Here is a 24,398-nt window from a genome sequence, read left to right on the forward strand (position 1 = left end):
TAGAAAGCCCCGATTACCATCATGGAAATTACATGGCAAGGTAAACGGCCAGAGACTAAAGCAGCAACAAAAAGGCCATCTTGCCTGTGTTGGTTCACGTGGTGTTATATATAGGCAAGCCTTGTGCCGACTTGCAATCACCCTTACACCTTGAAAAGAAAAAAAGAGACACTGGAAAAAAGTTCATTCATTCCCTTCGGATAACGGTTCCAAATCCTTTTTTAATTCCACCACCGAACATCGCTTCGCTGACAATTGAGATTTCCCTGATTATTACTCCATTATCATAGCGGCACGATCATTTATTTCTTCGCGTTTCTTTCCTACGCATTTTTCTTTCCATCGCTTGAATTCTCGTCATCGTGATCTTCCTCCTCATCTTCGCTACCCCCGATCATCATGCCCCTCGCCTCGCTCCTCCTCCGCCTCATCTCGCCACGCTCGCGCATGGCCTCCCTGATCTTGCGACTGGCCTCATCGAACCCTTCCTGAGAGTCAAGGGCTGTGAAGGCTTGGACGTTGAAGCCGCCCATGCTGCTGGTGCGCGAGCGGTTGCGGGACGGTGGCCGCGTGGCAAAGATGCCCGCCTTGCCAATGTTGCTGAAGGACTCGTTGCGCGGAATGGCGCGACTGGACTGCGTGTTGCGGCGCTGGATACCATTACTGCTGGTCGGGTGGTGTAGGGAAGTACCTGGGGAAGCCTGGCCCGTGAACGACAACTCACTGTCCGAGCGGCGCTTGAGCGTTGGCGAGTCGGGCTGCCTCGTATGGGTAGGCGAGAGCGGCGCACCGTGCTGATCCATTGAAGCTTTGATGAGACGACTCTGGGCAAAGTCGGGGAAGATTTCAGGGCCCAGGGTGTTGATGAGATTTGTGACCTCTGCACTTAACTCGGCGCGTTGCTCCTGGAGCTTTTGCATGTTGTATTTGGAGGAGGGGAACATGCAAAGTAGTAACGGGCGCAGTGATTTGAACACATCCATACCGATTTCGCCAAAGCGGAGGGCTGCGAACGTGATGGAGATGAAGGTCGGCCAGCCTATGAGCCAAATGCTGGCAACAAGGACGAACCATGGGAGGCTGACAATCCAGGCTGGTACGAATCCCCATAGACCATCGCGGGCTACCTTCCATGCTAGGAGGGAGCAGTACACGTGGTACATAATCGGCGCGAACGCCATCGAGACCAATAGCTTCCATGTCGCCATGACGTCCCGACCCTGGATCTTGACGGTTGACGCTGCGAGCGCCGACCGCGCCTTCTTGATGCTGATGACCTTGGCAACGATGAAGACGGGGCCAAATAGGACAAGACCAGGAAAGGTGGCGACGAAAAACACTGCGAGTTGTAGGATGCGGTACAAGAAAATGCGAACGACTCGGTGCCAGGACATCCTTGTCACCTGGACCTGGTGGTCACGGATTCCCAGGTAACGAAGGTTCTTGTTGTATTTCTTGACGCTCTCACGCACCTTTATGACACGCTCGTCGTCCTTGAAACGTTCATAGCCGACCGCCAACCTACGGTTCAGCTCCACCACTACTGGTAACGGCAGCTTCTTGCCAGTAGGGTTGTACAGTCGCCTGGCGGCCTGGATCAGCATCAATGTGTCATAGTCTGGCGTCGAGACAGTGACAGCCGACAGGCCCTGGTGGACCGTGTCCAACAGGGTTCCAATGGCCTCACGACGCTGGTTGTTCTTGTACATGTGCACAAGCTCCGGGTCGACCTCGATAGCGTTGCCAAACTCGACGACGGCTCGAGAGCGGAATTTGTGGGCGTGAAAGTAGTTCATGCCCACGGGCACAATCTTGACGCCAACGTCCGGGTAATTAGCCATAGCACCCAAAGCCATGATGGCCACTCCGGGCTTGAGGGGTAGCAACTCGGTACGGTCGTGACTGCCACCTTCCGGGAAGATGCCCACGCAGCCTCCGGACCGCAGGCGCTGGAACACAGCCTCGTACACTTTGCTCTGGTCGATGTGAGGTGCAAGCTTGTACTTAGTGCCTTGGTAGCCCTCTTTTCTGGACCTGACCTCCTTGTTCTTGAAGATGCCATCCTGATCAACGTCATCCCTGCCCGTCAGTTGTTCCATCGGCAGCTTTCCCTTGAGCGCCCGTTTGATGCGCAGTTCTTCGGGGCTAATAATCTCAGCAATTTCTACGTGGGAGCCCGTCTGCCCTTTGACAGATGGCAGGAAGAGGCTGCCGCCGACCTCGGCTTCAATATCGAACTTTGTCCCGACGCCGCGGATCAGTGTAGGGTCGTATATGGGATTCGGTAGGTATATCGTGCCAGTGGCAGGCCTCGCGGCATCCTGAGCACGACCGACCGGCACACAGCCGACCTGGCGCGAGGCCCAGCCGATGAAGCCATGGATAGACTTTTGCGCAATCAGGAGGGACACGCGGCGACCGGCTTCTTTCTTGAGGGTCTTTTGTAGTACGAGAGCGTCGACGAACTATTGGAGATGACCCACGCGAACAGGGGGGCAATCACATGTCAGCAAAGCCGGCCCAGAAAAAAAAAGGTTTGCATCTCAGCCGTGATTGTTTCGAGAATAAGCGCTCGTCCCGGCATCAGGCAGCGCATATAAAACGATGTACTGACCTGATTCGCATGAGGTGCCGCGACAAACAGTATAGGACCATGCTTTGGTATCTTCCAAGAACTTCGTGGGTGTATCTCACGGAAGAACAGATCCGCAATAATCGACATGACCCATAGCAGAGTATCGTACTTCCAGGACACCATTGGGTATAACTCCATGGGCTTCTTTTCGAGGTCCTTGTCTGGCATTGGCGCACCTATCTTGGTGGCCGGACCGTTGGTAGCCATCGCGGCAATTTGTTCGGGCGGTTGCTCTGAGAGTGTGGTTTGGCCCCGCGTGTTGCCGGCTGATGACGGATTCGAAGTTTCGATTTGCGATGTGGGCGTGTTTTTTTAAAGGGTTCCCAGGGTATGGGGGGAGGGCAGCGCTTAAGCCTTACAACCACATCAACTCATCGGGATCGCGAGCGCACGAGGTTCCGGGACAGGAAGAATAAAAAAAAGAATGAAAATCTGTAGACAGACTAAAAAAAAAAGCACTACTGTGGCTTGAGGGGGATAAGAGAGTTATCTTGTTTATGAGCGAAGCTAGAGCCCACCAGGAACGAAAAACAATGTACTACCTATTAGTTTTAGCAAACCGCTCGCAAAATGCCGAGAACGCAAAGAGGTGGGGCAATGGGATGATGGATTGATTGATATCGCAGAGAAAAGATGAGATTTGAGATTTGCCCCCCCCCCCCCCCCCCCCCCGGCAAGGACAACCCTGAGCTCCTGCGAGTGTTGGGTCATTGTGGGGATGAGAGGGTAGGCACTAAAGCCCAAAGGACCAGATATCCGCTGCCCCGGCGCTCGCCCAGCATCTATGTCACCTCCCTACCTCAGTAGATAGGTATTCGTGTTACACCTTCTCGTCGCTGCTATTTTGGCGGGGCATTGATACTAGAGCAACGCCGGTTCTACCCGTACCTTGAATACTATGTTTTCGCCTACCGGCGATTACTTATCTCGTTTATGTAGGTTGGGTACCCAAGCTCCCCCGAATATGGGGCTACAACATCCTACTGCGGTAAGTTAATGCTCTTTTTATTGTCTTAGTTTTCTCCTGGGCTTAATTTTCTGGCGTCTCCATCCGCTTTTGTGGCGTTATCAATCTCCATCACGGCGGTTATGCTGAAAATAAATATTCTGCCAATGGTGGTAGTCGGCAATGCATAAACCTTAATATTAATTCCTACAAAATCAAATAAGCAGTCTCTACTCTATCATCATTACGTGGTGTGCTTGGCTTGTTCTACCCGTGGCATGCCACACAAATCGACGTGTTATGTTTCAGCCTATTAATATTGACCTTATCCGATTAGGTAGGTAGGTTAGCTTGGTGAGGTACCTACCTACCTAGGTACCTACCTCAAGGTACCTCATGTATCTACCTAGGCAAGCTAGGTTCTCGGCTCTACACCCTGCCACCCTCCCTGATCTACGAGACATACCACACCTAATGACCTTCCTGGTCCTGCGCGTCAACTATTAGTCTACCTACCTGCAGGGTGAGGTCAATGAACCCAGCATCCGGGAAAAGAGGTAGGTGTTTGGTTTAGTGTGTGCTTTGGCTGTGTGATGCTCAACAATATTTTGCGGAAGCTTGGAATGTTGGGAGGATTCACACAGCTGAAATTATAAGATGACCAAAGTCATACAATCGGAACAGAAAGCGATTGGTCTTTGCGGATTAACACCCCCGCGGGGTTCATTGATGCGACAAGTTGGTTGTCTCTTCTTTTTTTGTCAACGCTCTTTTGTGAGAAATATACAGGCGGAAAACGGAGATGAGCTGGCACCTTCATTATGCTTTCTTTGCCTTCTTGGGCCGATCCAAAGCCTTCGGGTCCAGACCTCTTCTCCTCATTGCATTTCTCTTGGCCCGCTCCATATAATCCTTATCTCCGTCGTCATCGAATCCACCAAACTCATCATTGGCACCCTCTTCCGTCTCCTCGACGGGGGTCTTGTCAACTTCCATCTCGTCCTCGCCAGACGCGGTGGTCTTGGAGCCATTCGAGTTTGCAGCAAACTCGCCGCTGCTTGCTCCACCGCGTGCATTCGCCGGCGTAGGGCCGGTCTTCTTGAACTTTGCGACGTAGAAACCATCGACGTTGTATCTAATGTTATGGTCAGCATTTATTCGTACCCCAAAGCAGTGTGCAAGAGAAAAGAGCAAGAAGAAAACTCACGTATGGGGATAATAACGCCTGGTCATCTTTACGCTTGGGTGGAACTTCTTGCCCATAAAGCTTGTAAACCCCTCCTTACCGAAAGGAAGTCCTGTTTCAAGCAGCTCAACGTTTGATCGCCTTGACAGGGCGTAGTTGACGACTTGCTCGCTGAAGCGTGATAATGCCAAGTTAGCGTGATTCTTTGTAACCAATGCTCAATGATAAAGGGGGTGAACATACTTTTCCTCAACCGTGACACTACATGTGGAATAGACGATGTAACCCCCGACTTTGGTGGCATCTATAGCAGCCAGCAGCAGTTGCTTCTGGACATGCGGCAGCTGCATGAAATCCTTTTCCGTCTTGTTCGTCTTGACGCTAGGATCCTTGGATATAACGCCAGTACCAGAGCACGGCGCATCGAGCAGGACTCGGTCGAAACCGCCAATCAGATTCGGAATCTCACGGGCGTCATAGTTGCACACTATGGAGTTTTTCACACCCAGACGATGAATGTTTCCGATAAGACCCTTGGAACGAGCCTTGTTGGGATCGTTGGCGATGATGACGCCTGTGTTCTTCATAAGGGCTGCGCAGTGTGTCGTCTTTCCTCCGGGGGCAGCAGACATATCCAAAACACGCTCGTTCTCCTGAGGGCATAGAGCCATGACGGGGAGGAACGAAGATGCTGCCTGCAGGATGTAGTGGCCACCCAGGTATTCTGGCGTAGCACCAAGCGGGACGTTGGAGTCAAAGATCTGCAGTCCAACCTTGGACCACTTTCCGACGGGCTCCAGAGTGACGCCACGGTTGACCAGTGCCTGAGCAAGATCACGACGGCTGGTCCGCAGTGTGTTGGTACGGATGACCACGGGGCGGGGCGTCTCGTTGGCCTCGAAAAAGGCAAAGGCCTCGCGGGCGGGGAAAAGATCCATCAGCTTCTGGGCCAAATACTCGCTGTAGCCGTAGTAGGCGCAGATGTCCTTGAGTAGCTGGTTGCTGTACTCTGCACGACTCCGCCCCTCCTCGGACAGGTTTGCAAAGTCCTCCAGTACGCGGACGGTATCTGTTATCCTGGTGCGCAGCATCTGAAGGTCGGGTGCCAGCAGTGCTTTGGCCTTGGGCATAACCTCATCGTCGTCGGACTCGAGAACATGCGGCTTGTCGTCGGCGATGTTGGTTTGGAGGGCATCCTCGCGCATTTCTTCCTCGTTCTCGGCAGCCTCATCCTCCAACTGCTTATCCAGCACCCTCGACAGACCCTCAATGTTGGCCGCGGTGAGCCTTTCCTCCCTGTCCGAGTCGTCATCCTCGTCCTCGGAGAAGACAAACTTCTGCTTCTTCCCTGCCTCCTCGTCCGAGTCAAAGACCGAATCATCATCGTCGTCGAGGAAGTCGTCTCTCAGCTTGGCGCCACCAAGCTCGTCGTCCTCCAGGTCGAGGTCACCGAGCGATTCAACCTCGTCATCTTCATCGTCTAGGGGATCATCGTCCGAGTCGAGAGCGGCCTTTGACTTTGACTTGCCAGACTTCTTGGCGGTCTTGGTGGAGGCCGGGCTTGCTACTTTCGCGCCGTTGGGCTTCTTTGCCGCCGGCGTCGAGCCAGCATTCTTTGCATTGATTTTCCCTTTCGCCGGTGTCTTGGGCGACTGTTCTCCCTTCTTGGAAGTCCTCCGCTTCTTGCTCGTCGGTGCGTCGGCGGCAGGGGCATCGTCGACGGGGAGACCCTTTTTGCGCTTGAGGTTGGCAAAATGTTCCTCGGACAAGGCCTCGGGCATGCCCTGCTTCTTCATGCGACGGCCGACACCCATCTTGACGACTATTTTTTTGGGCGAGATCTCGGGAGGAATGCGAAATCTTCCTTACGAGGAGTCTCGAAAATGTAATACTACGGTACCAAACCGAAGCTCTTTTCGCTCGCCAAAAAGTCAGGGCGGAGAGGAAATTTTCCCAGGCGATTCTTATCGATAAAAATTTATTTGCAGGGGTCCCTGAGTTCCAAATGCGGGGTCTGTGGCTGTTGCGCTTGCGCGTTTGCCTCCAACCAAAATTGTCAAAAAGATCATTTGATTCAATTGGCACAAGATAATGGGGTGAAATCAGATGGCACTAGACTAGACTAGATTGCACGCAAACCAAGAATGCTATTATTTATATGCTCGACTCAACGCATCAATCAGCCTACGAGTTACCCGCAGAGGCTTTCCTTTCGGCCATTTTGGCGAACAAGTCAAGATCAAGAGGAAGCCTCTCCCCCATCCAGATGGCCCGCTGACTGTGGTCTCTGCGCTCGGCCTCAATCTGATCCTCGCCCGGACCGGCGATGGTGTTTGGGTGGACCAGGGCTGAGAGCGGCCCGCGCCAGACGGCAAGCCAGGCCACAAAGGCGCCGAACTGGGCCGGCGTGAACAGGTTCACTTCGAACATGGCTACGGGGTGTGGGCCGACGGGTCTGTCCCAGAACTTATAAATCCGTAGCTCGGGAACTTTGGTGAGAGTGCCGTTTGTTAGTCAGTGATCATGTAGACTTTATGATGCCAAGGCCCGGATTGGACTGGGCTACAATTGGCGATATGCAGACCGCATTCCTATACAGTATACTCACATTCCCGCCGGATCCGCTCGTATAACTCCTTGGCATACTTGGTCTGGTCTTCCGATGCATGGAAGTAGTAGATATGTACGTCGCTGTTTTGTTGTTGTTGTTTTTTTTTTACTCTTGTCAGTATAATGCCACCCACCAAAAGATACTTTGGGGGAATTTCGTCGTCATGTGTGAGGGAAATTCGACTTACAACCCTCCCCTCTTGCCCCTGTCCAATGGATCAACAAACTCCTCGTATGCTTTGCTGCGAACGCCGGTCTGCTCGTTTCTGAGACTTTTACCGTCTCCATCCTTTTCCTCCGACAACGGCGGGAGGTTCTCGAATCCCTTGAGCGGAGATGGGTAGCTCGCCGTGGCGGGGTAGTAACGACAGGCCATTTTTTGTGTTCTTGTAAAGGAAAAACGTAAAGGGCTAGACAATATCTCAGTCAAGATTGGCTATGGTATGCTGCTTGTATAGAGATATACAATATAACAAAAAGACTTGGGAGTAATAGGTTGCAATTTTCAACAATCGCAGGTTGTATATTGACAAGGTATTATGCTGCGCCTGGTAACGCCAACTACAGACGTCACGTCACCCTTACTAATTCGAGGTGGAAGCTATAAGCGTGCACAGGCATCCCGCCGGCACCTCTTGTCTTAAACTTTGACGGGGCTGCATTTGACAATTTCCGAAAGTACGATACCAATATACCATTCCTTTACAAATCAGTAACTTAGGTACCTATTTATCAGCATTGGAAACACTGAAGCGTCGTCAAGTCTTCCCCATCGGCCTAGAATTTTCAAGACATCCGATTACTCCATTCAAGAAGTAGTGGTTACAGTGATAGTTTGGCGAAATCAGGCTGTGAATAATGGTTTTCTTCCTTTTTCTTCTTTTTTTGTTTCTTTTTACTCTCTCCGCTCGCTTTGGGAATAACACAAATGTCATTACATAAAACAAGCAATTTAGTATATAACGCTAGACAAATAAGATCCCATACATGGTAAGTTAGAAATTTCACCGCGTTCGTGACTAAATAAAGACGAAAAAAATAGAAGAAAAAAATACCAAACCATCGCCTACAAAATATACGCAACTCCATGCCTTTTATCGCGAGAGACTCTTATTCTCATCAACGTAGTATAAAACGAGTATTCCGAGATCAACCACTCCAAGGTCCTAGTGTTCATCAGATCCAGTACATGCTATCGATCAGGTTGCGGTGCACATTCAGCGCATCAGCCCTGGCCAGGATCTGCTGCTCGTTGTTGCTCGAGGCGCTGCTGCCTGTCTGGCCGCTGACCACGCTGCCACCCGTGATGACCGAGTCGAAGAGCTCGCCGAGGTGGGCCCGGTGGCGCGTGCAGACAATGTCGGCATAATACGCCGGGGGGCATATCGATACGGCCTTGGTGGCGCGGCCAAAAAGGAAGGACAGACTGTGCGTCAGCCTCTCGAGCTCGTCGGCCGCGTTGGCGCCCTTGACGGTAGGGAAGATCTCGTTGTGGATCACGGTGTACCGAGCAGGCCGGGCGGTTCCCTTCAGGGCGTCGTGCGACTGCAGGAAGAAATCCCAGTACCGAGCGACGGTGACGCCGCGGTCGACCACGGTGCCGGACTTGTTGTTCATTGAACGTGACATGTCTGCCTCGTCGGTGGGGAAGAAGCGCGTTTGATGCCGCTTCACGGACACCACAATGGTGATCTTGGGTTTCGGCTTGTTGCCGTAGACTTTGGCACAGGCCTTGCGGACAAGCGGAAGCTCCGTGTTCTCTACCGTCGCAAACTGGCCTTCGGAGACTCCGTCACGGAATATGATGATTCGCTCCGGCAGTCGACCCTGGTTGTGCTTTTGCCAAAGAACCAGGCGTGAGCCGAACCGCTCTTCAAGACGGCTGTCTGCCATTTCCTGGCCACCTTTTTGGGCCCAAGCCACAGCCGGCCACTGGGCAAGATGCTCGTCGATGCTCGAAACGAGGCCGACAACACTGGGTAATCCAGAGTCTTTATCGACGCCCAGGTTTGTCGGATGGATTACGTCCCAGCCAACAAACATGGCTTTGCCCCCCTTGCTCACCGGGATATCTTGAGACAGTTTGTGATTAATGCCACCAGCTTTGAGGTTAACCTTGAGACCGACATTGGCGTAGTACTGGGGGTTTTGGCCCGGTCCGTTCTTGAAAAGGTTCTTGCGCACCATGCAGACCGTGTGAACACCCAAGTCGATATCGGCGATACGCTTTACCGCATTGTATACGGCAGCATCTTTCGAATCTGGGAGGATAACAAAAACCATCATAGGTTTAAGGCCTTTGAGTTGTTCAAAACCTTGCTTAATGGTTTTGTACTCGTCACCCTCCTGGATTTGACAGGTTTTGAGTTGGTCGGCAGCATTGGTAAGCCCTGGGATCCGGATGCCCATGTTCTGGTTTAAGAACTGGACGAAGGCCGACATAGTTATCTTAACGTCATCAAAGCTGACATCACCATACCGGTCGTTCGGGTCAATAATTGTCAGGCAACCCCAGGAAGGAACTGTACCCCCTTTAACGACCTTGAGATCACGCAGATTCCAGGATCCATCTCGGACGGTAACAGTTTGGCTTTTGTTTGTCTTGTTGAGATACGCAAGCGTAGGAGCTGTCAACACTCGGCCCTGTACCGTGATCAAGTTGGCGTCGACAGTGATCCCGAAGGCTTTGAGAATTTCGTTGACAGCACCTGAAATTCCGAGGGTTTCTGCACCAACTTTGACTATCGACTCTGCGTTTCGCGCTGGACCTCGGCAAGCAAAATTGATCATAGCAGAAGCCTCGCCAGCCGAAAGTTTGCCGTTGGAACATTGGTCAGGCAGAATACGGCAGAAGTCGGAGGGGAAGTAAAGCTTTCTTTTGTGGCTGCCGGTGACGATAAGAGGTAGACGATCGTCCACCGTCTGTTTGAATTCTGTAATGCAAGCGAGGTTAGCAAGCGATCTCCGGCCGAAAGAAGCCATGGGATGCACGTACTTTTGCGGTAGTACTCCGCAACGCTGACATTACCGCCGTACTGGATGGGCGAACCGTCTGCCCATGTCTCTGCGGCAGCATCCTTAGGCTTGTCGAGTTTAAACATGGTAGTACTGGCTGTTGTCCGAGACAGTTCCAAAATCGACCGTTCCGAAACTCCACACTTCTTTCCCTTTGAATCGAAAAGGGTCACTTCCATTTTCAGTTTGGCGATCTTCCGTGATGCCGCCCGGAGAGCAGGAGACCTGAGATCCCTAACTCGGCACTCGTTGAGCAGCGCCTTAATCAGTTCCATGGCGTTGCCGGAGCGCTGGAAGACCGCATGGGTGACGTTGACGTTCAAAAGGAGGCGGCCGGTGGCGGGGCGAGCACTCGAGAAGTAGCCACGTACGAGATTCTTCATTGCCGACATTTGGACAAATTCCCTCAGCTCATTAGCCTCCGAAGGGAAGAACCTCGCGCTTGAGGCTCCAAGGGGCACTACACCGGGTGAGGTGCGGGCGTAATGGCCCATGATAATACCGATGGCATCGATGGTGGACGCGAACTTGGGGAAAGTCGGTACGATATCGTCCAGGCGGTCGTTCATGGTCCTCAGCCACTCAACGAGCTTGGCGACGTCGATGTCCTCTGGTGGGCTGAAAGTAACTTGGTATTCCTCGGCTCGTTTTCTGCCCGTGTGTTCCACCAAGACAGGACCGCCGCCGGGCGGGAGGATGAGCTTTCCCTGCGAAACGACCTTGGCTTTGAACTCGGACACGATTTTGTTTTTCGGATTCTGAACGGCAACTTGATCCAAGGCCTTGCGGACAATAGTTCGCAGCAACTTGCCGACAACATCTTCATCAGATCCCGATCTTTTGACCTTCAAAGCGTATTTAAAAAGTGTTTGCGACTTGACGTTCATGCTGAAATAATTCGCCCAAAGAATCACCGGTGTGCCAGTCGTGCCGTAGGCGGGCCGCTGCGGTAGAATGGCCGTGACTTGTGTAGTGTCGAGTGTCGACGAGGTGATGCCCAGTTTTCCCGCTCGCTCAGTGAGCTCAGTAACGCTGATATTAGCCGCGTTCTCAGCCCACTTGTCTTCCAGTGCTGTGATTGATTTGTCTGGTGCTGGGACACCACCCGCTGGTCTTTTGTATGTTGTCGGCAGCTATTAATAATGCGACAGGAAGAACAACAGTGTGGGGGTAGTTGGAAAGATGATCTGACATACTTGTAGATCGACGGGCCAGAGTCCTGATACCCGCCTCGGCCGCCGCGGAATCCGCCACCACCTCGGCCGCCTCGATCACCACGAAAGCCACCTCGGCCACGGTCACCTCCACGATCACCGCCGCCTCGGTCGCCACGGAAGCCACCTCCCCGGCCACGGTCACCTCCACGATCACCGCCGCCTCGGTCGCCACGGAAGCCACCTCCCCGGCCACGGTCACCTCCGCGATCACCGCCGCCCCGGTCGCCACGGAAGCTACCTCCTCGGCCGCGGTCACCTCCACGGTCACCACCTCCTCGGCCACGACTGCCGCCACGATCTCCTCGGGAACCTCCGTCACCGCGGCCTCGACCACGGCCACGATTTGAGTCCGACATGATAGTGATCAGTTAGATGTGGCCAGTGGCAAAAGGGTATGGATGTGAGTGAGTAAAGTTGTGTCTGCGCAGTATTAGTCAAGAGCTCCTTGAGGGTATCTGAGAAAAGAAGGGTCTTGGTTGCGAGGCTGCAAAATGAAAGGAAGAAATGGAGTGAACGTAAAGACCAAACATGAATGCGAATTATTTTTGGGTCAGTTCTGAGGTGGTGATGGCGAAAAAAAGGGAGATGTAAAGAGCGTGACGGTATTAATACCAAACAAAATAAATATTGGCGGTCGATTTGTGTGTACGAATGAACACTCGCAGTACAAATAGTTGGAAGGTGATAAGAGATGAAGCAAGTAGAGGCTGGTAGGTAAGAGTAACAGGGATTTTGAAACTGGAGTAAAGGAACCGGAGGAAAAAGCAAACAAATGAACAAACCAGCCCGTACCCGGGGACGCGGTACTTTAGCGCCTTGGAGCAATTGCTGAAAATCTTTGTTCCTTACAATTCGAGTGTGCAACTATGTGCGATCAGCAAATCTGATACGATGGCGCAGCCCGTCGAGATGTGAGGTTGTTGGGTGGATTGATAGGGCAGTCTGTACCCAAGCCCAAGTGCACTCAGGGTATCCAAGAGCACCAAAAACAGCAAAATCAAATCATATAATTATCATGGGAATGTGAAAGAAGAATGGGTTGGGCGGGAGTTTGGGGGATGCCGGGGACTGTCAAGCTCAGCCAGGTAGAGAAAGTAGACTTGCTGTTGAAAGATGTCAAGGTCCCGACTGAGTAGCAATCCCGGGTTGACAGCGCTGACTCTCAAAAGGGGAATGGAAAGCTAAAGTCGCAACGTCGGGGCCACGCAGGTTGATTAAAAGTGGGTAAAAAGACCGCAACGGATATGGCATTGATCTTTCAAAGTTTCTTCCGTCATGGAGATGCGGAGTAATCAAGTTGTTTGTCAACAGAAGGATGTTTGCTGCATTTAGATGCTTCTTAGGCAGCCGACCTTGCCTGCTAAGGTCATCTAGGTCCATCCTATTCGCAGTGGCGAAGTTGGTTGGCCTCCGGCAGCAATGGTCTGTACAACAATGACGGCACACGCAAACCTCAGCAAACGAACGAGGTAGAAGGACAGAGAATTCTTGAGTTTGGAATGGTTGGGGTCAATCTTCCAGCTTAGTTTTGAACAGCGATATCTGGTACATCCCTCGTAAAGCTACCTACTTGTCTTTGCTTCTCAGACTCCGTCATCAGACGACATTCCAATGGGCCAAAGGTAGTGATTTCCTCCCACTGATCAAGGTGTCTTTCGAGGGAAAACAAACAAGAAAAAACGTTATCGAGAGACGACTTCCCTGACGTGCTACATACGTGTCGCTACCTAACGCTCGGAACATGTCTGTTGCGAATTTTACTACTCGGAGCTGATAGAAAGAAAGGCTGGACAAGCTATCGCGCGTGCGACGACAGGACGGTGTAGTATTGCTCGCGATGATTTGCTCCTCCCACACCGCTCTCTTCCAGATACCCTGGTCGTTACCTTGGTTACCCCAGACCTTATTGGGCTATGGAGTATGGGCCCCGGTACTATTTTGCGTCTGTCTTCAGCACTGGCTTGGCCGTTGGATGAAGTTGGATTTCCTTCCAGGGCTGACTGCACGTCGACGGATTGCTGCTTGACATGGTAACCAATAGTATTCCTTCTCCGACCTTGGGTGCTTCCCGTCCCATTTTGCTTCTGTTTGTTTGAATTGAACGGTTTGGCTGTGCAAAGGTGGGGTAGGCCGTTACACTTTTAGTACCTACCTTACCTACCTAGGTACCTATCTACCTAAGCAAGCTAAGGTACCTGTCTAGAGCCAGCTGAGGTACGGACTAATTCTTGACAGCGTAGGCCAACGAACGAACAGCCGGATCGGCGCCGCAAAGGACTTTGGGCGATTTTTATATTTGCTCTTTTCGAAACTGTAAGCCCCAGCTCCAGCAATGTGAAAGCACGAGGTACACAGGAAACTTGGCGTGTGTCATGGCCGATTACCTAACGGTACCATGCCCAAAGTTACTTTTTAAAGGGCATTTTCAGGGCGTCATGCGCCCCTGACGATTACAACTTAATAACTGTGGGGAGAATGTCAAGCCAAAACTAAGAATTTAAAACAGCATTTCGTCCTCAAAGTTCACTATACGATATGATTAGGTACCCAGCTCTCAGCTCTTCACGCATGCAGTCTTATTACAGGTACTACTATTGTGGTCATCAATACGAGTATCAGAAGCCTGCTTTGGCGCGGACTGACGAAGCCAGTAAGCAATCTCAATATAATTTATCAGCCCAAGAGGCAATTACCAAATAACAATGTGGCGGCAGTTGAATGCCATACTGTGTACCTTGATAGCTAAACGACCTTGCTGACCCAGCTAGGTAGACCACACAAAATGTCCCTTTTTCTGCACGCTATGCTGTGCTACCGAAACGCCGTTGAGAACGAAAGCACACGCGCCCACAATTTGCCCCCAAGTTGTACCGCAAACACCAGCAGTTATCTAGTCCTTTCTCAGACTATCCAACCTCCACCAATGCACCACTCATTCCCCGTTTGAGGAACAACAGCTCGACCTCCATGTGAACTCCCCATACCACTGTCCCGCACGTCAGCCGGTTCCTAGCCAACGGGCTGAAGCTTCCAGTGCCACGACCGAGCCTCCATTAACGAGTCTTCTTCAGCTCCGTCTTCTCGGCAGCCCGCTCCCGCTCCCTCTTGGCATAGATCTCCGAAGTAAAAGGGTTCTCGTACGAGAGTGCAACCTTGTACACCATCAACACCCAAGCCGTCAACCACACGCCCGCCGGCTTGCCATAGATCAGAGCGCCTCCGAGGAAGCTCATGGTGCTACCGTAATACATGGGCGCATCGGTAACATTGAACGGGAAGCCCGTGACCATGTGATCCATCAGGATGCCAAAGTAGTCGCCCAGGAACGTGCCCGTGATGCCCAGCTGCCACGTCGACGACACAACGAGGATGTTGCCGCACCCGATCAGGGCGTATCCGATGTATGTCGCTAGGTCATTGTCGAGGAGCGGGTGTGCGGGCTGGTCGCGCAGCGCGCGCTCGTACAAAAGGTCGCGGACGATGCCGAGGGAGAAGATGGTGGCGGCGAGGAAGTAGCACGCGGTCTGGCTGCGGCCTCCGAAGAGGCGCGTCAAAACCTTGTTGTGGTATTCTGTTCGACAGCCGGGGGGTTGGGGACGCTGTCAGCCTTTCTTTCCAATCATCGTCTGATCTAGTAGGTGGTCAAGCCGCTGCTTTTTCGAAAATAGAGCGTTGCAGTCCAAGGTTTGCAGTGGTGTGTGTGGTCCGTCCTTACCCTGTCTCGCGACGATGCTGTGCCGAGGTCAACAAGTTAGCAGCTTGAGCGCAACGATGTGTTTGCTACACAGATGGATTTTGACATGACTTACTTCCAGAAAAGAGGGTTAAAGGCGATCGCGCATGCCGAGACTGGTGATTGGCCATGATATGGCCAAGTTAGCAAAAGCCCTCCCCTCACAAATCCTGCGTAGTCCTGACGTACCAACAAAACTCTCCTGCGAGAAGTCGACCAGCTGGCCAAGGGGAGTCGGAGCAGGCGCCATTGTTTTGCAAATGATTATAATGCAATGTGAATATTCCAGAAGCAGTCAAGCCCAGTACGGTGTGTAGAAGCTGTCGCTGTGTGGTGGGGGGGACACACGATATGGACAGACGGCATTAAGCTTCCAGTTCGCTTTAGGCTGCTTAGCCCGGCCAGACGGAAGCTTGGGGGCAGTGACGAAATTCATAGCACATGCCACATGCTTGCTTACATGTACCTACCTGGCAACCTGGCAAGCCTGGATAAGGTAGCATAAGGTACCTGTTTCTCCTCACCACAGCGGTTCTAGGTTAACCGCCGCTAACCAACCAGGTCAAGCCCGGTTTAACCGGACGGCCCGCAATGACGCGGGCGTCTAAGGTTACTGTCGGGCCATCTGCGACTTTGGCCGATGTAATTGATGCTTTGTGGGGCCGACGCCGTTTTGGGGCCATGTCCTCAATTATTTCTACTGTGTTTTTGTAACTTTTTCTTTTCTTTTTCTATTGTTCTTGTCTCACAGTGCAGTCAAGGCAAGTGTAAACATCAGCTCAACGTCAAACCAATGCATTAACCTGTGAATTGCAATTGTTAAGCTCTCTGGTGGTCCTTGGTAAAAGAAAGCACAAGTCTTTAGTATGACGATATCTATTCAGACTTTCTTGAACTGCTCCTAATTCCTCTTCATTGGTGGCTATGAATTACTTCGTACATCCGATCTGATTGACGGGTTGGAACTGACCATCTGTCCCGTCTGGACCGACACGGTAATTAGCTGCCCGCATACCTGCAGGGTAAGATGGAGGTACTCCACTCTCCCTCTGTATCAGATCTTTGCAGCTTGGACCCTTATGAACAGATGTGTCTTCGCAAAACACGCCATTTGGCTACAGTAACTTAGTTGCCTCTGTAATATTCAAGGTATCTGAGGTAACTTGTGCTTCAAAAATAGCTCCCGTTAATGCCATTAGGTGATTGACATCTAGAGGGGGTTTGAACGCTCTTTGCACCTAATTTCCGTCAGGTGGGATCTTTTTAGTGAGCCTCCTTTTGAGCTGCAGCTCAACTCAGAAAAATCGCCAGTTACTCGAGAAAACCTTGGAACCAAATCGCCAATATGGCGCCCAAAAAGCGGACAGCAGCCTCCAAGGGGAAAGATGCAAAGCCAGCTGCGGTCGATATAGACCCCAATACATCCTTCACGCCCGAAAGCTTTGAGAAGGAGCTCAAGGCCCTAGCTGCAAAGGCCCAGACCGAGACATGGGGAAATGCAGTGCGCGAACAGGCTTGGGTCTACGTGCGCCCGATTGCCCTCTTGAGTTTGCTTGCCGTTTACAGCAACGTCTCGCAGCTGTCTCTTTCGCCCGTGTATGGCGCCATTCCATCCTCGCTGTACCATAGCAGCCTCGTCATCGCGTCCTGCTTCGTGGGCTGGTCGGCGAACTTGCTGTTGCAGCGCGCTCTGCCGCGCAAGGTCAAGCTGGTTCACCTGGTCCCGATCGTTGCTCTCTACATCCCCATGACGCAGCATTTGTTATTCAAGTACAGTAACGTTTTCGGCGCGCGCTACGGACCGCTCGTGACCGAGCTGCTCACGCTCTCCCCCCTCATTGTCGTGGTGGTTGCCTGCTGCGCGACCTACCTCGAGGGAGCCGACTTCAGCCTACTCCCCAAATGGCTGGCTGATCCGGCCCCGGGCGCACTGTCCTGGTCGGTCTACCGCGGTATGGAGGTCCTGTCGGGACACTGGCTGCAGAACAACATCGGCCAGACGTTTGTCGCGACCCGCATGGGGGCTCAGATGGTTCTGGGAGGTCTCTTTACCATGCTTGCGCCGTCAAAGCTCCTCCTGCTTGCCATCCCCGGCCTGCTACACACAGTCACACTGAACCCCCACGTCATGACGCCGTATGCAATGGATCGCCTCAACGGTACGCTGCAGACGCAGAACTGGACCATCATCGACAGGAAGGAATCCCTGACGGGTTACATCTCTGTTATTGAGAACAAGGAGATGGGATTCCGGGTCATGCGTTGCGACCACAGCTTGTTGGGTGGTGAGTGGGTGCGTTACGGTCGCAAAATCGTGTCGGAGCCAGTCTATGGCATTTTTGTGATGCTGGAGGCTGTCAGACTTGTCAAGAGGGAGGTTCCTGTGCCAGACAAGGACGCAAAGGCGCTGATAGTGTGAGTTATGACAAGACATCCAGACCACTAGCTTGGGGATTGGCATCTGCTAACTACCTATGAACAAAGTGGCATGGGCATTGGCACCACACCGTCTGCTTTGATTGCACATGGTATCGACACCACGGTTGTTGAAATCGACCCTACGGTATATGAGTTCGCCGCAAAGCACTTCCATCTTCTGCCAAACCATACTCCGGTCATTGAGGATGCAGTTGCATACGCCAAGCTGTTGGCGAGCAGCTCAGACAAGCGCTTCGACTACATTGTGAATGATGTCTTCACGGGAGGTGCAGAGCCTGTCGAGCTTTTTACGCTCGAGTTTCTCCAAGATCTGCGCACGCTCCTCAACCCAGACGGTGTGATTGCCATCGTAAGTAGCTCATCGACGCTCCGAACACAGCAGATAGGAATCTAGACTGACTTGTGAACAGAACTACGCCGGTGACTTTGCTCTGCCGCCGCCACGCATCGTTCTCAACACCATCAAACAAGTGTTTCCCAGCTCGTGCCGCATGTACCGGGAGCACGCGCGCAACGAGACCGAGGTCGCCGAGACCAAAGTCGACTTTACAAACATGGTCATCTTCTGCCGAAAGACCGAGACGCCGGCGCCTTTGACCTTCCGCACGGCAACCGAGAAGGATGTGCTGGACAGTGCGTCGCGGGTCCATTTCTTGCTGCCAAAGCACGAGGTTCTGGAGAGTGAGTTTCTTTCCAACGACACTTCGATATTGAGGAGGAACGACACCAAGATTCTGGAAAAGTGGCACAAGAAGAGCGCGATGGGCCACTGGGATGTGATGCGGACGGTCGTGCCGCCGCCTATTTGGGAGAACTGGTGAGAATGATGCGGTTTGTGTCTCTTTTTTTCTTTTTTTGGAGCTCGTGGGCGCGACAAATCATATCTTTGCAGTCTATACCAGGTTATGTATATTTCTATTTTGTCTTTGTAAAAAGTTGTAGCTTTCATTCAGATCAGTTCTCTTATGCGGCACATGGGCGACACAAATAGACAGTAAGAGACACTAAATGGCACCAGGAAGAAATCCATCCTTATTGCACTCATCTATCGTAGACTTTTACCCAAACAAGAAAAAAAGACCGTCACTGCTTTGTTTCAAAATACATTATGAAAGAGACCAGACCTCAATAGCGCTACCGCGTGGCTTTCTTCTCCGGCTCTACAGCAGCCTGCAAAGCCCTCTCCAAAGTAAACTCATTGGAGTCCTTCACGTAGTCAGCCAGATGGGCCGGTACCTCGGCGACACGGTTAGCAGATGCGGGGAGGGGGTTCCCCAACATTTCGTACACGGGCACCACACCGGTCCAGACGCGACCGACAAGCTCTTCGTCCTTGGCGTCCCTTGTCTCCTCGTGCGGCTCGCCCGCCCGCACCTTTGCGCTGCCGGACTGGATCTTGACGCGCAGGACGCTCGTGCTCTGGATCTCGCCGGCCGTCGGAGGCTGACGCGAGTTTTCCCAGCGGCCCGAGGCGACCCCGTTGGTGATGAGCTCCATGGCGTACAGCTTCTCCGCCTCGTCGGTCACGACGACTGCGTGCCCAAACAAGACGGCCGAGCGGTAGTTGTAGCTCGACGAGAAGGGTGAGAGGGCCAGGACGAGCCCGTCGACGTGCGCCGCCGACACGCATACCGGCACGCCTGCGCGACCGTTGCTGCCGTCACTGCTGCTGCTGCTGCTGCTGCTGCTGTTGTTGTTGTTGTTGTTATTGTTGCCCTGGGAGCGTGCCACGTTGGCCATGCGCATGGAGACGTAGCCGTGCAGGTAGAGATCCAACACGTCGGCCACGGACGAGGAGGGCCGGGCAAAGGATCCCACCTTGCCTATCATGGGCAGCGTGATTGGGAAAGGGGACGAGGGGTCTGTGAAGGAGACGTGGAGGATACGGGAGCTGTTTATTATGGTGTGGATGGTGGTGAGGGAGTAGTCCCCTGGGTTTGAGGGATATTAGTTTTCTTTGTCTTTTGGCATTTACAACCAGCTCCTGGGCATATGCCGAGGAGGGATGAAGGAAACATACCTCTCTCATTGTGGCGCTTGACCGAGTTCAGTGCGTTCTGGGGGTACTCTAGCTCGTAACGAGGCATTTTTTTTCCTGATCCTGGTGCTGGAACCAGGGAAACAGTATTCTTTGCAAGTTGCAATACTCTCCGAACAAAATATGGAGCGAACAGGAACGAAGAAAAAAAAGTCTCTTGGGATCTGCTTTCGGCGATCGACTGGCAATTTATCTTTTATGTCGTCAAGTACTTTTGACAGTGAGTCATAGGAAGGAAGAGTTGTATCAAACAAGAACTATTTTTGGACTATTCCCGAAGCCAGCAGATGTTCGCCCAGCCGATGATCACCCATATGAGAATAGATAGACGATTGACGCAGGCTGTCTTGGCGCAGGTTGAGTTATTCGCCAGCGGCCGAGATGGCTGTCTGCATGTGGTCAGCTTAGCCTTGTAAGCAGTCTGGATGCTATTTTCCATTTTCCTCCCGAAGTGGTAAGTCCATGCGATCGATATTTACGGGCTGTTTTTTTTTATACGCCATACGAGCTCCAAGTAGGACTCAAGCTAACATGTACGCCTGCATCTAGGGCATCTATTGATGTCAATCCAGAGGGTTGAGCTGTTGGTCTTTTTTTTCCTTTTTTTTGCAGAAATATCTCCTTGGGAGCAGTTTCGTTCGGGATGAATATAACTTCAAGCATTAATCTTGTCTCGATCTTGATCTTGATGAGCCCAAGATGACGATCGAAGATGCAATGTAGTATTTTTTCAACTTGGCATCACATCTAACAAAGACTGCGACTTTATCACACCACCAGAACCAATCAACCCTACCAAAAACGAAGACAAAAAGCAATCTCACGATGGATCAGCATCTGCCGTCACCCCCCCCCCCCCCCTTCCCTTCAGGCTAATTGCTAACATGGCAAGCATGGGTACGTCGATATGCTCAGATCTAACCTCGATCTGGGAACGGGATATCGAGTATCCAAGTAATAAAGACAAGGTCACCTGTGCAGCCGGTGTGCTATCTTTCCCCACTTGGTAGTCCGCGGTTTACAGTATAGTGTTAGATCTAGTATACCGAGTGCGTTAGTACTATCGACGGGGTGCTCCGATCTCCTGTTCGTACTTTTTTTTTTCTTTTGCTTTTCCATCTGCACCATGTCCGATCGAGGGAAATAAAAACAAACATGCCGAGTGAAAGGCCGCTTCTGTTGCCTATTCACAATGGGCTTGGGGAGGATCCGACATCATTGATACGGGGCAGAATCCCCGTGTAGTCTGCGGCTGGTCACAGAAAAGGGGTTTTTTTTTTCTTCTTTTTTTTTTCCTATACGGTTCGGTAGCCGGCAAAAGATCTGACACAAACAAGCAAAATAAGAAGAGGCAAAAATATGTCAAACCCTTGGTTGCAGACCAAGGCGCCGGAATCGTGGTGACGAAATTAGCCAGGGGTTGTATGATGGCACCTGCCCCTCTCTGGTGCACCACCGTTGAAGCATCCACAACATACATGCGGCTTTTTATTTCAGCTTTCTCCAGCCTCCATTCCCAATTCCCCATGGAATATCCAACTTGCTCACACGGGCCGAAGTGGGGCTTTTGCTGCGGCGGATTATTAGATCGCAGGTTGGTGCAGGGCAAATCCGATCGTTTTATTAATTAGCTCATTGCCCATGCCGCGGGGGGCGCCGACCCCCGATTCGAAAATGTCGAGTAACGTAACACAGCATGAGTCGAACCTACCTACCTTAGATACCTTAATCAACGACATCTCCAACCCAGTAACCAACCAGTGGCCTCCACGAGTCGATTCCTCCCACTCACCGAAACTCTGACACCAACCCAACACACGTGCGTCGTCGATGCTGCGTCCATGGTGGGAGGGGATCCAAGACTACGTCTACCCTCAGCCTGACCAAATAGCATAGGTCCTCGCAAGGACTCGAGAGGGAATGCAACCGAACATATGGCCCCAACAAGCATGGCCTGCGAACGTGAGCCCGTCAGAATGGTTGAGGTGCCCCGTGGTGAGACGTTGACAGGCAAGTTTTGAAATTGACAGATTTGCTTAGCGAGCTGTGGGAATCAAAGCCCCTGCCTGCCTGATGCTCATACATTCTAGCGGTTTCCTGGCATTTCGAACGATGATGTCCCTGGTTTGCGCCGAACAAGAACGAAGCAAAAGTTCAAATACAGGTGATGGAATGGGTGGAGCCAAAATATCCATCCTCGTTTGTTTCTTACTTCGCATCGTATGTGCTTTGCCGAAGGTTGCCTCGATCATGATGCTAGATAAGCGAGAAATGTTGTCACCCTGCGTCTTATATTCTCCTCGTTGAGCTGAGCCCTCTTGTTCTTGAGACTTATGCGTGTTTTTTTTTTTTTTTTCCTTTTTTTTTCCCCATCCAACCGTATACGGCAAAGCGTTTTTCTCAACCCATCAAAACAATAAGACATAAAAGAATTGTTAACTTAACCCCCCATCAACTCCAGAGGTAAGAAACCCTTTCCTCGCTTTTACTAATATGTTGTCAAAGTACAATTCTGAAATTCCATCCCATGCAAGATGAAGTCGAGAGCTGCGTTCATATGCAAAAGCAGGTTTTGCGTGAACCATTTAGCGGACCCGCACGGTCTTGGTAGCTTGGCGGGCCTGTGATAGAACGGCTCCAAGCGTCTTAGCCATTGTTATAGTGATGATCTAGATGACGTAGAGAAATCCACAATTATGTAGAACATTGGTGACGGTGGTTGATAGACATAGGTAGATGAAGAAAAAAAAAACCATCAATTCTTCGTCATAGCGAACTCACTGCTCTTGCAAAGGGGGGTTTTTTTTTTCTTTCTCTGGTGCAGCAGCAAAGATGTCGACCACAGAGCAATACAACCGCAGAAAATACAATGGCGAGCAAGAGCCCGACCTCGAAAAGCAAGAACAACAACAGCAGCAGCAGATACCGCAACAGCAACAACCGGAACGGCAACAGCAGGCAAATGGCAACAATCAACCAAGCTCGCAACCGGATTCTCCGCCTAGCCCTCCCGAAAGTGCTAGTTTCAGGGACAGGATCGCACATTTTACATGGCCATGGTTCGCGTGTACAATGTCCACTGGGGCAATAGCCGTAGTGCTAGCGAACACGCCAAACAGATTCAGTGGACTACAGACAATTGGTAGCATCTTTTTCATCCTCGACCTGGTCCTATTCGTCACATTCACCGCTTTCATGGGCCTGAGAGCGTTCTGGTATCCACGAAGATTCCTGGCCTCGTTGCATCATCCTACCGAAGGATTGTTCTTCGGAGCCTACTGGGTCTCGGCGGCGCTCATACTGAACGCCACGCAGTCTTACGGTGTCCCGAACTGCGGTCCATGGCTCGTCGAGGCACTGAGGGTCCTGTTCTGGGTGTATTGCGCCGCCGTCTTGATTGTCGGCGTTGGGCAGTACTATGTGCTTTTCCAGAAAGAGCGCTTGAAGATCACAGATGCAATCCCGGCCTGGATCTTTCCAATCTATCCACTACTCGTAATTGGGACCATGGCCGGAACGATGATTCCTTCTCAGCCAGAGGATTCTCAGTTCCGAATGTGGATCGCCGGTGTGGCGTTGCAGGGGCTGTCTTGGACAGTCGCCCTCATGATGTACACCCTGTACACTCAACGATTGATGACGAGCTCACTGCCGGCGCCGCCGACACGGCCTGGAATGTACGTCTCGGTTGGCCCGGCAGGTTACACCAGCGCCGGGCTCATCTCCCTCGGGACGCAAGCCTCCAGTGTGGTACCCGAGGACACATTCAACATCAGCAATCTTCCCGACGGCGATATCATACGGGTGATAGGGGTAGTCAGTGGCCTCTTCATCATAATATTCGCCTTTTGGTTCTTCTGCATAACGACCATCGCCGTCATAGCCGGTAGTCGAGAGATGCACTTCACACTCAACTGGTGGGCTGTGAGTATATCGTCAACCCAATCACCATTTCCCCAAATTGGGTGGTTTGCTGACCGAATTCGCAGTTTATCTTTCCAAATGCCGGTCTCACACTTGCAACCATTCAGGCTGGTTCCGCATTGTCTAGCCCTGCTATCAACGCTATAGCAAGCGCCATGACTATCATCCTAGTAATTTTCTGGTTGCTCACTGCTGTCTTCAATATACGTGCGGTGTGGCAGGGCAAAGTAATGTGGCCTGGGAAGGACGAAGACAAAGACATGTGGAATCTGGGCTGGGGGAAGTTGAGTGCCTAAGTCCGTGGGACACTGTATTAAATAGCGATATGTGCTTTTTCGCTCCCATTGGTGGTACTGGCCTTGCCAGAAGACCTGCATAAAAGCCATTAAAATAGATGTAATGAAATGTGAAGAACACGATGTTAGGTATTGACACGATCAGACAATATACCAAGAGGACTGAGGTGATTGCAGCGCGGGAACGGACAGCAACAGTGGAGGCTAATCGCAGTTGCAGTCAAGGCGTCCCACACAAACATCTGATCTGGTACTTCCCCTGAGAGCGGTGTAGATGTGGTAATTATCCCCACATACGAAGACGGGCACCACGAACATGGTGGTACCCAAATGTAGATCCGGAACAGATTTGCCCAGAA

At 51.8% G+C, this 24,398-nt stretch overlaps 8 protein-coding genes across 8 annotated transcripts; 2 read left to right on the forward strand and 6 right to left on the reverse strand.

Annotated features, from left to right (window-relative positions):
- Positions 1–113: 113 nt before the first annotated feature.
- MGG_01291 (glycerol-3-phosphate O-acyltransferase 1) lies at positions 114–3,211 on the reverse strand. Its single transcript, XM_003714166.1, has 2 exons — positions 2,615–3,211; positions 114–2,465 (listed from the first exon to the last, which is right to left on the reverse strand). The coding sequence occupies exons 1-2, from the start codon at positions 2,840–2,842 to the stop codon at positions 324–326; spliced, it is 2,370 nt and encodes a 789-aa protein (XP_003714214.1). The 5' UTR covers positions 2,843–3,211; the 3' UTR covers positions 114–323.
- A 1,045-nt stretch (positions 3,212–4,256) lies between these two features.
- Positions 4,257–6,684, reverse strand: MGG_01292 (nucleolar protein NOP2). Its single transcript, XM_003714167.1, has 3 exons — positions 5,011–6,684; positions 4,789–4,938; positions 4,257–4,716 (listed from the first exon to the last, which is right to left on the reverse strand). Exons 1-3 carry the CDS (start codon positions 6,579–6,581, stop codon positions 4,401–4,403), a joined length of 2,037 nt encoding a protein of 678 aa, XP_003714215.1. The 5' UTR covers positions 6,582–6,684; the 3' UTR covers positions 4,257–4,400.
- Positions 6,685–6,820: 136 nt separating this feature from the next.
- Positions 6,821–7,978, reverse strand: MGG_01293 (uncharacterized protein). The gene is made up of 3 exons (XM_003714168.1): positions 7,566–7,978; positions 7,376–7,458; positions 6,821–7,256 (listed from the first exon to the last, which is right to left on the reverse strand). Exons 1-3 carry the CDS (start codon positions 7,751–7,753, stop codon positions 6,952–6,954), a joined length of 576 nt encoding a protein of 191 aa, XP_003714216.1. The 5' UTR covers positions 7,754–7,978; the 3' UTR covers positions 6,821–6,951.
- A 153-nt stretch (positions 7,979–8,131) lies between these two features.
- On the reverse strand, positions 8,132–12,761 carry MGG_01294 (uncharacterized protein). Its single transcript, XM_003714169.1, has 5 exons — positions 12,459–12,761; positions 11,809–12,029; positions 11,589–11,751; positions 10,373–11,505; positions 8,132–10,310 (listed from the first exon to the last, which is right to left on the reverse strand). The coding sequence occupies exons 2-5, from the start codon at positions 11,963–11,965 to the stop codon at positions 8,554–8,556; spliced, it is 3,210 nt and encodes a 1,069-aa protein (XP_003714217.1). The 5' UTR covers positions 11,966–12,029; positions 12,459–12,761; the 3' UTR covers positions 8,132–8,553.
- A 1,495-nt stretch (positions 12,762–14,256) lies between these two features.
- MGG_01295 (methylene-fatty-acyl-phospholipid synthase) lies at positions 14,257–15,881 on the reverse strand. The gene is made up of 4 exons (XM_003714170.1): positions 15,532–15,881; positions 15,419–15,458; positions 15,325–15,341; positions 14,257–15,180 (listed from the first exon to the last, which is right to left on the reverse strand). The coding sequence occupies exons 1-4, from the start codon at positions 15,590–15,592 to the stop codon at positions 14,663–14,665; spliced, it is 636 nt and encodes a 211-aa protein (XP_003714218.1). The 5' UTR covers positions 15,593–15,881; the 3' UTR covers positions 14,257–14,662.
- Positions 15,882–16,421: 540 nt separating this feature from the next.
- Positions 16,422–18,864, forward strand: MGG_01296 (uncharacterized protein). Its single transcript, XM_003714171.1, has 3 exons — positions 16,422–17,757; positions 17,827–18,130; positions 18,192–18,864. Exons 1-3 carry the CDS (start codon positions 16,688–16,690, stop codon positions 18,600–18,602), a joined length of 1,785 nt encoding a protein of 594 aa, XP_003714219.1. The 5' UTR covers positions 16,422–16,687; the 3' UTR covers positions 18,603–18,864.
- On the reverse strand, positions 18,794–20,197 carry MGG_01297 (uncharacterized protein). Its single transcript, XM_003714172.1, has 2 exons — positions 19,802–20,197; positions 18,794–19,712 (listed from the first exon to the last, which is right to left on the reverse strand). Exons 1-2 carry the CDS (start codon positions 19,866–19,868, stop codon positions 18,916–18,918), a joined length of 864 nt encoding a protein of 287 aa, XP_003714220.1. The 5' UTR covers positions 19,869–20,197; the 3' UTR covers positions 18,794–18,915.
- A 2,424-nt stretch (positions 20,198–22,621) lies between these two features.
- MGG_01298 (malic acid transporter) lies at positions 22,622–24,176 on the forward strand. Its single transcript, XM_003714173.1, has 2 exons — positions 22,622–23,743; positions 23,809–24,176. Exons 1-2 carry the CDS (start codon positions 22,652–22,654, stop codon positions 24,037–24,039), a joined length of 1,323 nt encoding a protein of 440 aa, XP_003714221.1. The 5' UTR covers positions 22,622–22,651; the 3' UTR covers positions 24,040–24,176.
- Positions 24,177–24,398: the final 222 nt, after the last annotated feature.

This window comes from Pyricularia oryzae, chromosome 2 (assembly GCF_000002495.2).
Source record: "Pyricularia oryzae 70-15 chromosome 2, whole genome shotgun sequence".
NCBI classification, from domain to species: Eukaryota; Fungi; Ascomycota; class Sordariomycetes; order Magnaporthales; family Pyriculariaceae; genus Pyricularia; species Pyricularia oryzae.